This window comes from Podarcis vaucheri (genome assembly GCF_965113315.1).
Source record: "Podarcis vaucheri genome assembly, chromosome: 5".
Lineage (NCBI taxonomy): Eukaryota > Metazoa > Chordata > Lepidosauria > Squamata > Lacertidae > Podarcis > Podarcis vaucheri.
In genome coordinates, this window is record NC_138763.1 from 328,643 (window position 1) to 340,736 (window position 12,094).

Genomic DNA, 12,094 nt, shown 5'->3' on the forward strand with positions numbered 1-12,094 from the left:
TCAGGTTTGTGGAGGAATAAAATATAGTTAACATATTCCCTCACCTACATGGTAAACCCTTACCAACATCTACCATAATGTGAAATCAAGCCATTCCAGGAGGTGTGCCGGAGGCTGAGGAGTGAGGGAGCAAATCATTCGATTCTGCTCCCTTGCCTCAGCCATGACCCCTCTGGTGGTGGGCAGACTGGGGGGTAGACTTCCTAGAAGCCTTCTCTTCCACAGTAGCCAGGCCTGTACAGTCATTGCATTGCTGGTGGTGTCAGATCACAGGGTCTTTCTCATAGCAGCGAGATACCAGGTCAGAGCTCAAACTGGCTTTATTGCTCTTCAGTTGTTGGCAATTGTGTAGTGGATCCAGTCTTCAAAGATGCAGACCTTGGTGTACAGCCCCAGCTGGTTCTCTCCACTGCAGCTTTTCTTCCAGGACAGCAGTCCCTGGAGGGCTTCTTCACACACCAAGGGGCTGCCCACATCTCCCTAAGACATAGACAACAGCTTTGGGACTCTCCAGGGGACAGGATCAAATCATGGCAATTTCTCACTGTCGTTATTTGAACTCTCAGGCCCTGAAGCACTGCCTGCAGCAGGAGAGAGGGAGCTGTGTGAGGCTTTCCCCAGCCACAAGTACCTCCTGAGTGGTCCCAAGAGGTTGGCTCTTGCAGCTGGAGAATTTCCCTTCCCGTTGGGGTGGGTGTGCGCTTGCGCTTACAGCCCCTCTGGCCCTCTCAAGAATGTGGGAATGACATAAATGCTATTTAACTTTGATATGGGGAGGATTTGGCACATGGCTTTTTATTGTACTTTTCAAATATATTATGCTTTGTTGTTTAGTTCTGGTTAATGTCTGGCCAGTAAGCTACTAGCCTGCCTATGGAGAATGCTTGTGCTTGTGAGTGATTTGGTTGGAGACAGATCTAGTCTGAAGGGAAGCATTCATCTATATGGTGTGTGTGGGTGCACATAATTAGACCATGTTACTGAACTCAAAGTCAGGGACACCTATACAACCTTACCTCCCACCAAAAAGTGCAGGCTCCGGGGGCCACCAAAACCACACCTCTCACCCATGGCTTGGAGTGGCTAGGAGCACACCTGCCCATCTGGGAGGCCAGGCAAGGCATGCAGGCTCCTCTAGGCACCCATCTCATCAGCCCTGCAGGACCATCTCCCAGGTTGGCCAGTGGTGCTATTGGGACTGTGAGTGGAGCGCCAAGTGGCGCTTGGATAGAAGAAAGATGGAGACAGCAGGTGAGAGTTGCAGGAAGAGAGGGAGGGAGAGAGGAAGAAGAGCAGTCCTGATGGTCATGGAGGAAATCACAGGCAGAGCGTGAAAGGTGAACAAAAAGCAAACTTTTGGAGTTTCTGGTCCATGGTCTCTCCCAGCTTCAGATGTACTGATACAGCTTCTGGCCAAGATCACAAGGGAGTCAAGGTATGCCTCTGCTTGTTTGCTCCCCACCCCCACCCCAATCACTGGACTTGCCAGTAAAAAGAGAAGAGTCTCACCTTGCAGGCATCTTGGCTGCTGTCCAGCTGTCCAGCACAAAGCATCCTGTCAGTGAACCGTCCTGGGTAGACATTGTTGCAAGTGGCATCAGATGTGACTGGAAGGTAGGAGCACTGCAGAAGGTTGTCTGTTCCATCAGCTGTAAGCCCAAAATATGTTGATCCTGAGCAGCTGCCTGGGGCAAGGCAGGAGGGAGACTCTTATGCTCAGGCCTCACCCCTCTCTCCTTGAGCTCTTTCTGCTTCAAGGGGGCACTGCCACCTGCCATGAATCTATCATAGTACAATGAATTGTTGGTGCCTCCCTCCCACCATTTGCCATTCATCTACCCTTCCCTTTTTTGCATGGTGTCATTTATCCCATGCATCACTAAGGAACTTCAGTGCCCCCTTGCGTGTCCCCACCATAATCCCCCACGGCCACGAAGAGGGGCATCTTCCAGCAGCCCCCCTGCTCCAGTCTGTCACAGTTGTTGCTGGTCCTGGTTAGTCTCTCAGCACCACCCTCTCTGTACTCACAGTTGCTGCTGATCCATTCTGAAGCCAGGCACTGGGTCCCAGCTATGGCACATTGGCTGGGCAAACTGATGGGCTGCACTAGCTCACCCAGGACAGCTGGTTGTGCAAGCTTGATGAGCATGATGTCATAGTCCAGTGTGTAGTTGTTGAACTGCTTATGAGGCACCAGCTTGGCAGCAGCAATGACCTGTTGCTTCTCCTTAGGAAGAGTCTCAGGGACTTGTAGGCCAAGCCAGACCTCCATGTGATCTGGGCTGCTGGAAGAAGAGCAGGTGGGTCAATAGTGTTCTCCCTAGAGTTTTTCTGCCTCAGCCTGGGTTGAAAGATTCCTTGCTCACCCTCAAGGATTCTTGTAGGCAGGCAGGCAAATGCACAAGTTGCCCTCCTATCTCAAATGAGAACAGAGCAGCCAACAGCAGAGAATGGACTTTATTCCCTGTGGGAGACAGATTGTGTGCAAAGGGTGTGAAGCAAGCTTATACCCACCTCCTGCTGCACTGAGCTGAGGACAACACCCATTCTTGGCTGATGAGGGCCCCACTGCAGACATGGTGCACTGACTGGAGGGAGACTTGCCACGGCACAGAATCTTGTTGGCACTTGGCACTACCAACCAACTTCTCAGCAGCTGCAACAGCTCAATATATAATTGGTAGAGGGAAAAATCAAGACTTCTTCAATGGTTAGGAACATGCTAAAATGCAATGTGGCCTCGTGAACTCAGGAAATGGTATCCAGCCTATCCCATGACATCTGTCAGCCAGACTACGGTAGCTAGATGAGGGCGCTGCATGCAATCTCTTCCTGCTAGTAAACAAAGGCTCAACTTTTTGCCACCATATCCTGCTTTCCACCTCCATCTCCCTGCATAGCAATCCTTTGAATTATTGGTCTCATATTGCAAGTAAGTGTGGCTGGCAACTGTTCCTGATTAATTTCTGCCAGAGTTCTACATACCATCACTCATACTGCTAAAATAAAAGCCACAGTTTTAAACCACAGGAAAGATCATAATGTATTATTGTAGACTATTCCAAAACAGTAACTACAACAAGTAACTATATAGTACACTGCTGGTTTGCCCCATGTAACAGTGACATTTCCTCTTTGTACAATCAGCCCAAATAACTGACTGCTTTTGATTATTCTGATATGAGCTGTTAATTTATTTTCTTACCACCATATATATGTACTGTATATGTGTATTATTATATATGAGAATAAAATCAGCATGAAAACATCATTAAAATGCCAATAAATACTAATTAGTTAACAGAGCTGAGATTCCTGCATGGCAGGGGATTGAACTAGATGACCCTATACTTTCAATACTTTCAAAGTATTGGAAGACACAAGATTTACCCACCTTGGAAGAATGGCAGATGAAAGTGATTGACTATATGACATTGGCGGAAATGACGAGCAGAATTCGTGACCAGGGAAAGGAGACTGCGGAAGAAGACTGGAAGAAATTTAAGATTTATCTTAAGAACTATTATAAACTTGATGAAGCTTAGAATGTCGAGATTTTACAGAGAGAAAGGGTTGCAGTAATATAAGATCAGATTAAGAAAGGACTATGATGAATTAGGATGGGAAAGAACATTTATAAGTTGCTATAAAATTTGGACATGAGGATGCAGAAAGGGGAGGTATGGGGAAGTCCGAGGAAAGAAGTCTATGAAAGGATATTTTGAAATTATATTTGTTTGTTTGTCTGTTTTTCTTTTATGTTTGTTTGTTATAAAAACTTTTGTAAAACTAATAAAAATTTTATAAAAAAAAAAAATGAACTAGATGACCCTAGGGGTCCCTACCAACTCTACAATACTATGAAATGAGATACATGTTACAAAGGCTTCTCTAAACATTAAAGTTTTCAAAAGATGTCTGAAGGGAGGGGTGGCTCTTGGTGGCAGGGAGTTCCACAGGGCAGTGGCTGCCACACCAAAGGCTCAATCCCTAATGACGTCCAGCTAAACCTCAGGGTTCATTGGGGTGAGGAGACCAACAGAAGTGCCCCATCAACAGATCTGGGTGGTCAAGTTGGAAAGTAAGTACTTTGGGGTCTCATGGTACTTTGGGACCAAGTTGCTTAGGGATATGTCAGTTTCACACACTGTTACAGAACAAATTCAGTTAATAAAGTGGGGCTGGGTGAATAGTCTGAATGGTCAGTGTAGAGAGTGGGTTTTTGGGTTGTATCCAACTAAGTAATACTCAGAGTAGTCCCACTGAAATCAGTGGACTTAAATTAGGCATGCCCCATTAATATCAGTGGGTTAAATCTGAGTATGACTGACAATGGTGATAGCCCTCCTGCATTTCTGTTTCCTGGCTTCACTGCCTGGTTCTCCTTCCCCTCCTCTGTTGCCAGGACACCTCTACTTGCACCCTGAAATCTTAGCCCTCTTCTGGATTGATGGCCGTGGATTTGCATTCCAGCTTCTGTACTACAGTTTTGTTCATCCTCACCCAACATTTCATGACTATTCTTGGGCAGATAAACTGTCCAGATTTGGGGGGGGGGGTGTACCTGCAAGAGCCGCCAGCAGTAAACTGCAACCCAGCCACAGCATGTTCTCTTCTCTCAAACTGGCCTCACTGAGAATGCGGAGTCCTGTGTGCACCTGGAAGTCGTCTAATCTCCCAGAATGGAGAGAAGAGAAGAAAGAATGTTTGCACAGCTTTCACATTGACTCTTGTCCATGCAGTTAGGCCATTTTTAGTAACATTTCTGAAGGAGATAAGATTGCTGCTCCTTTGGGTTTGTAGGAGGTCTGGGCTGTAGGTTCCCCGAGTTTTCAGAGTGTTTTGTGTTCAGACCCAGCACTGGGGCATTGAGCAGCTCTTTCAGCCTAACAAATCATCAGTAAAAACAATTACAGCCTAGAAAACACAACAGTGGTACCTGAGGCGCGCTTTCCCGCTGGTGCGCGATTTCCGTTCTCATCCTGGGGCTAAGTTCTCAACCCAAGGTAGTACTTCCAGGTTAGTGGAGTACAAAGTGTTTGTAACCTGAGGTACCAGTGTATTAACAAAGCGGCAACAAAAATATGCTAAACATTACAATTACAGCAAAAGTCATATGTCAGAGCTGCTTCAAGATCCTAGCTCACAGAGGATCACGCTAGCCAGCGGTTACTTAGTAAAAGTCTTTATTGAATTACAGTTTCCATTCTCAAGCTGCTGCGTGCAACTCTACGTCTTATGGGTTAGACTGGCGAAGCTCCGTCTGAGTCTCCGCCCCCTGTACACCAGCTAAGTACCCTAGCCTTACTCCACCTTTTCCGCCTGACCGTTCTTCTCTGGGTCCCTCTGCCCCCCGTGGTCTCTTCCTTTCTGGACGCTTCTGACGCTGACCCCCCGGATCCTTCTGTCTCCTTGCGTCGGGCTTTAGGACCTGGCTCCCTTTCCGGGCTGCTTACTGCTCCACCTTCCTGTGTATTTGAACTTGGCGCGCGCGCCCAACCTTCCACTTGCCGCCTGACCGTTTCCTCGCTCCCCGATGGAGGTGTGGCCACTCCTGACTCATGCCCTCCCTCCTGCTGCGAGCTGCCAGAGCTCGGTACCTGGTGCCCTTCCTCTCCACTGCGTTCTGTTGGTGATGCTGGCCCCGATTTCCAACTGCTGCTCTCTGAGCCCCCTCTGGACCCTTCTTCCTGGGGTGTCCCCCTAAGCTCCCCCCTTGCTCTGGCCACTGGCGCTCCTTCCTGTGAATCTTCTGATTCACTGGAAAGACTCGGAGATCTCGGGTCGTCGTCATCACTCATCTTTTCTTCTGCCTCCTCCCCCTCGCTCTCTGTTTCCTCCCTTGCCCTCGCCTCTGCTCCTGAACCCCTGACATCATATTATATGATTAACAAAGCATTTATAATCTATAAAACAGTATTAGCAACTAAAAAAATAAGCCAAGTGCTGTTAATACACGCACTCTCCATGCCCCCATGACTCATAATCTTTCACTCTATTCAGTTCATTGAAATAAACATAATGTCCATTGCTTAGCCAGCCTAGCCAGATGCTGCAGCAGCTGGTATCCTTAGGTGGTGGGCCAGGGCGGAGACGGTGAGACATAGACCAACATCTACCTTTGGGTAGCTCTTCCAGAGGCTGTTGATGTGGAACATGTTCATGTCACCCTCAGGAGGTCAATTCCCACTCAAGGAAGTCCGATGAGCCTGTCCCTCCAGAGCAGCAATCCTGCTGACATGTGCTTGAACAACTTCTTCTAGCGGCAATATAGGTGTTCTATGAATTTGAGAGGGGAACCCCCCCAACCCCCCCCAACCCCAAGAAAGTAATAAATGATAGGGGTTTGATTCATAGGGTCATTGTCCAACCCCTTGCGATGCAGGAATCTCAAATAAAGCATCCATTTGGAATATGAAGGGAAAATACAAACTGCAGAGGAATTATGGGCAAGCTTATGCAAAACAACCTGGCTACGCTAGGGCTACTAAGAAGTGATGCAGGGTCACGGAGGGCCATTGGTAATGCAAGAGAACTGTCCTTCCCCCCTGCCCAGATGTACAAACAGAGACAGGAGATTTGGAAGGTTACCAGGGTAGCAGAGCATGATGTCATATGTAGAGTTGGGGGCTGAGAACAAAGGAGAGAACCATTTTGGCAGGATGGCTGAAGGGAGGCTGGGAGAGATGCCTTGGACTCCACTGCTGCACTGCTGTGGGGAACATACCCCTCTTGGATGACCACGTTGTTAGATCTGGACTCCTTCCATCCAAATTCAGGTGTAGATATGTCAATATATCATATTTCTGAAAGCTACAACAGCCTCCTCCATGCCTTCATCTTCAAGGGAACACAGACCCTGGGTAAGTGCCTGGGACTCCCCTGGAATCTTGCCAAACCTCAGCAGAGATTGTGAGTGGCATCCAACCAACAGGTGTTATATAGATGTATTTATTTTGTGGAAAGATAACAAAGCAGTTCTGGTATGTTTCAGGGACTTTCCTCTCTCAGTTATTAAGCTGGCATTAGGGAATGCTACAGGCAAGGTTTTCCAGGCCCCCATATGCATCAGGCATCTTCCATATAAAAGACTGAGAGCCAGCGTGGTGTAGTGGTTAAGAGTGGTGGACTCGTAATCTGGTGAACCAGGTTCGCTTCCCCACTCCTCCACATGCAGCTGCTGGGTGACCTTGGGCTAGTCACACTTCTCTGAAGTCTCTCAGCCTCACTCACCTCGCAGAAAATTTGCTGTGGGGGGGGGAGGGAAAGGAGATTGTACGCCACTTTGAGGCTCCTTACGTAAAGGTAAAGGGACCCCTGACCATTAGGTCCAGTTGTGACCGACTCTGGGGTTGCGGCACTAATCTCACTTTATTGGCCAAGGGAGCCGGCGTACAGCTTCCAGGCCAGCATGACTAAGCCACTTCTGGTGAACCAAAGCAGCGCACAGAAATGCCGTTCACCTTCCTGCCGGAGCGGTACCTATTTACCTACTTGCACTTTGACGTGCTTTTGAACTGCTAGGTTCAAGAATTTGGTCAAGTTGCAGGATTTAAACTGAACAAGTTAAAAACAAAGGTTTTAGAGAAAAATTTAACAGCGATTGAAAGAGAAAGGTTTTAGAATGAGACAGGTTTAACAGTGGTTAAGAAAGTGAAATACCTTGGGATTAATATGACAGCTAAAAATGGGAACCTATTTAAAGACAATTACGAAAAATGTTGGACGGAAGTGAAAAAAGACTTAGAAATTTGGTCAAATTTGAAGCTTTCACTGCTAGGCCGTATTGCTGCGATAAAAATGAATGTATTGCCTAGAATGTTATTTTTGTTTCAAACATTGCAAATTTTGGACAAAATGCACTGTTTCAAGAAGTGGCAGAGAGACATCTCTAGATTTGTCTGGCAGGGCAAGAAGCCTAGAATAAAATTTAAAATATTAATGGATGCAAAGGAAAGAGGCGGTTTTGCCCTGCCAGACCTTAAACTTTATTATGAATCAGCAGCCTTTTGCTGGTTGAAAGAATGGCTGCTTCTTGAAAACACAGACATCTTGGACTTAGAAGGTTATAACAATGTATTTGGATGGCATGCATATTTGTGGTATGATAAGGTCAAAGCACATAAAGCATTTAAAAATCATATTGTCAGGAAAGCATTGTTTAATGTCTGGATAAGATATAAGGATTTATTGGAAAACAAAACCCCAAGGTGGCTGTCACCGATGGAAGCGAAAGCTCAGAAAAAGCTCAATATGGAGGCCAAATGGCCGAAATATTGGGAAATTCTGGAACAAGAGGGAGATAGACTGAGACTGCAGAGTTTTGAGAAACTAAAAAACAAAGTGCAAGACTGGCTTCATTATTATCAGATAATGGAGGCATACAATTTGGACAAGAAAATTGGCTTCCAGGTGGAAAAATCAAAATTAGAAACAGAACTGTTAGAACCCAAAACCAAGATTTTGTCAAAGATGTATAACTTGCTGCTGAAATGGAATACTCAGGATGAAACAGTGAAATCTGCTATGATTAAATAGGCACAAGATGTTGGACATAACATTATGATGGCTGACTGGGAACAGTTATGGACCACAGGTATGAAGTTTACGACATGTAATGCCTTAAGAGAGAATATTATGAAAATGATGTATAGGTGGTACATGACCCCAGTCAAGCTTGCAAAAATTTATCACTTGCCCGACAATAAATGTTGGAAATGTAAAGAAACTGAAGATACATTCTTTCACCTTTGGTGGACATGCCCAAGGATTAAGGCTTTCTGGGAGATGATATATAATGAAATGAAAAAGGTATTTAAATATACCTTCCTGAAGAAACCAGAGGCCTTTCTCCTGGGCATAGTCGGCCAATCGGTGCCAAAGAAGGATAGAACTTTCTTTATGTATGCCACAACAGCAGCAAGAATACTTATTGCAAAGTACTGGAAGACACAAGATTTACCCACCCGGGAAGAATGGCAGATGAAGGTGATGGACTACATGGAATTGGTGGAAATGACTGGCAGAATCCGAGACCAGGGAGAAGAGTTGGCGGAGGAAGACTGGAAGAAATTTAAAGACTATTTACATAAACATTGCAAAATTAATGAATGTTAGAAGGATGTTGGAATGATGTTATGTGGCTTTAGCAGAAATGTTATAAAGAATTTGGGAAAAACAAAAATTTGAAAAGCTGGAAAGGATTTGCTGAAACAGATAATCGAACTAGAATACAAAAAAGGGAGGTGTGTACTATGAATCAGCAGCATTCTGCTGGATGAAAGAATGGATGCTCCTCGAGAATACAGATATCTTGGACTTAGAAGGTTTTAATAATGTATTTGGATGGCATGCATATCTATGGTATGACAAGGTTAAAGTGCATAAAGCTTTCAAAAACCACATTGTTAGAAAAGCATTATATAATGTCTGGATCAGATATAAAGATTTGCTGGAAAACAAAACTCCTAGATGGTTGTCGCCATTGGAGGCCAAAGCTGTGAAAAAACTCAATATGGAGGCCAATTGGCCAAAGTATTGGGAAATTCTGGAACAAGAGGGTGACAAATTGAAACTACAGAGCCATGAGAAACTGAAGACTAAAGTACGAGACTGACTCCATTATTATCAAATAATGGAGGTTTACAAACAAGACAGGAAAATTGGCTTCCAGGTGGAGAAATCGAAATTAGAAACAGAACTGTTAGAACCCAATGCTAAGAATTTGTCTAGAATGTACAACTTGTTGCTGAAATGAAATACACAAGATGAAACGGTTAAATCAGCTATGATTAAGTGGGCACAGGACATTGGTCATAATATTATGTTTGCTGACTGGGAGCAGTTGTGGACCACCAGTATAAAATTTACGGCATGTCATGCCTTAAGAGAAAATATTATGAAAATGATTTACAGGTGGTACATGACCCCAGTCAAGCTAGCAAAAATCTATCATTTGCCTGACAATAAGTGTTGGAAATGCAAAAAAACTGAAGGTACTTTCTATCACCTTTGGTGGACATGCCTGAAGATTAAGGCTTTCTGGGAAATGATATATAATGAAATGAAAAAGGTGCTTAAATGCACTTTTCCCAAGAAACCAGAGGCCTTTCTCTTGGGCATTGTCAGCCAGTTGGTGTCAAAGAAAGATAGAATTTTTTTTAATGTATGCTACTACAGCAGCAAGAATACTCATCGCAAAGCATTGGAAGACGCAGGATCTACCCACTCTGGAAGAATGGCAGACGAAGGTGATGGACTATATGGGACTGGCCGAAATGACTGGCAGAATCCGTGATCAGGGGGAAGAGACGGCGGAAGAAGATTGGAAAAAATTTAAAGTGTACCTTAAGAAATATTGCAAAATTAATGAGTGTTAAAATGTCGAGATTTGAGGGGGGGGAAGGGGTTTACAGCTGAAAAAGATTAAGTAAAAGAAAAGAATAAGGGATAAATCTGATGAAATTAAGTCTTAGGATTTGCTGAAATAATTTTGGAAATTGGGATGCAGAAAGGGGAGGCTTGGGGAAGTCGACGAAGTAAGGTTTATGAAAAAAAGGATATGAAATTATACATGTTTGTTTGTTTCTTTATCTGTTTGTATGTGTTTATAAAAAATTCTTGTAAAACCAATAAAAAATTATATTAAAAAAAAAGGGAGGTGTGAGGAGGTCAAGGAAATAAGCTAATGAAAGACAAGTTATGGTAAAGGGAAGTCTTCTTTCTACACATAACTGTTAGTCTCTTTCTGCACAAAACTGCTCCATTTTGGGGAAGTTTTGCTCCTCTTTTCTCCCATGATTTTTCATTTCTACATGTGTTGTCTTTTTCACTTTTTTAATGGATTTTATTTTTTCTTGTTCTTTCTTATTCTTGTTTTTTCTTTATTGTGATGCGTTGTATTGTTTTTGTTTAAAAATGTGTTTTTTGCTTTTTCTTTCTGTAACCTTTGAAACGTTAATAAATATTAATTTTTTTTAAAAAAAGTGAGGTGGATTGGCTACATTTTTCTTCAAAATTACAAGAATGCAGGAATCTCAACTAAATGAATCTCCATGACAGATGGCCATCCAACCTCTGCTTAAAGACCTCCAATGAAGGAGGATCCACAATCTTCAGAGGGCAAAGACATGGCAGAGGCGAATGTATCAATAAGATACAATCAAAGAATCATAGAGTTGGAATAGAGTCTCCTCCAGCACCAGAATTCAAGAGCATCCATTCCTCGGCGATCAGCCTTCTTGACGGTCCAGCTCTCACTTCCACACATCACGAGCGGGGAAGCCAGAGCTTTGACTAGACGGTGGCAGGCGATGCCTCTGCTTTTGAAGATGCTCTCTAGGTTTGCCTTGACTTCTAGCTGCCCTTTAGCCAAAGGCCCGGAAGCTGCGTTCACTTCCGCCCCCAGGACCCGCTACTCTATGGTCAGGCGGACCAAGTCACGCCCGTCAGGGCGCACGCGCGGCCTTCAGCTCCCCCCGGCCAGCACGTGACCTGCCCCTCGCCGCTCGCGACGCGGCTCCTTCTCCCGCCCGGCGGAGTCTTCGGTGGGCGGAGGCCGCCTGCCTTTCGCGGCGAGGATGGTCCTGCGCCGGCTGCTGCTCGCCCTCCTGAACGACCACCGGCTCCTGGAGCGGCTGGCGGAGGCGAGGCCTATCCGGGCGGCGGCGCGCCTCACGGCCGCGGCCCTGACGCGCGGACTGCGCCTGCGCGACACTTTCCTGCGCGAGCTGAAGGAGGAGGCCAAGGCCAGCGGCTGGTCCAATGAGGGGCGCGGAAAGGACAAGGGGCGGGATCCCTGAGGAAGGCCCAAGACGGACGCTGAGGGCGGCCAATAGCGGACTCGGGCCCGCCGCGTCTCCTGCCGGCCAATGGGCGAGGCTGCCAGCGCCCCCTGGAGGAGCAAGCGGCCAATAAAAGGGGCGGCCCGCTTTGTCCCGCCTTCCTGCGTGCGGGGGGGGGAGGGAGGCGGGAGGGAGGAGGCTGGGCCCCGAGCCCATTGCACGGCTGCGGAAACTGAGGCTGGCGAGGTTCCCGCGCGGAGCTGGAGTCCCAGGCCGGGCCCCCCCCCCGAGACGCAGCACGCCCCTCCCCG

At 46.1% G+C, this 12,094-nt stretch overlaps 1 protein-coding gene across 5 annotated transcripts; it reads right to left on the reverse strand.

Moving 5' to 3' along the window:
• Positions 1-330: 330 nt before the first annotated feature.
• Positions 331-5,031, reverse strand: LOC309533275 (trypsin-like; the record flags this gene model as incomplete). Of its 5 annotated transcripts, none has more annotated exons than XM_082224641.1 (5): positions 4,565-5,031; positions 2,515-2,665; positions 2,029-2,285; positions 1,510-1,685; positions 331-480 (listed from the first exon to the last, which is right to left on the reverse strand). In XM_082224641.1, exons 1-5 carry the CDS (start codon positions 4,605-4,607, stop codon positions 331-333), a joined length of 777 nt encoding a protein of 258 aa, XP_082080767.1. In that variant the 5' UTR covers positions 4,608-5,031. The 5 variants fall into 5 exon arrangements, with proteins under 5 accessions (XP_082080767.1, XP_082080768.1, XP_082080769.1 ...); XM_082224642.1 differs by having other exon boundaries at positions 2,029-2,282; positions 4,565-5,029; XM_082224643.1 differs by having other exon boundaries at positions 1,510-1,649; positions 4,565-4,785.
• Between the last annotated feature and the right edge of the window lie 7,063 nt (positions 5,032-12,094).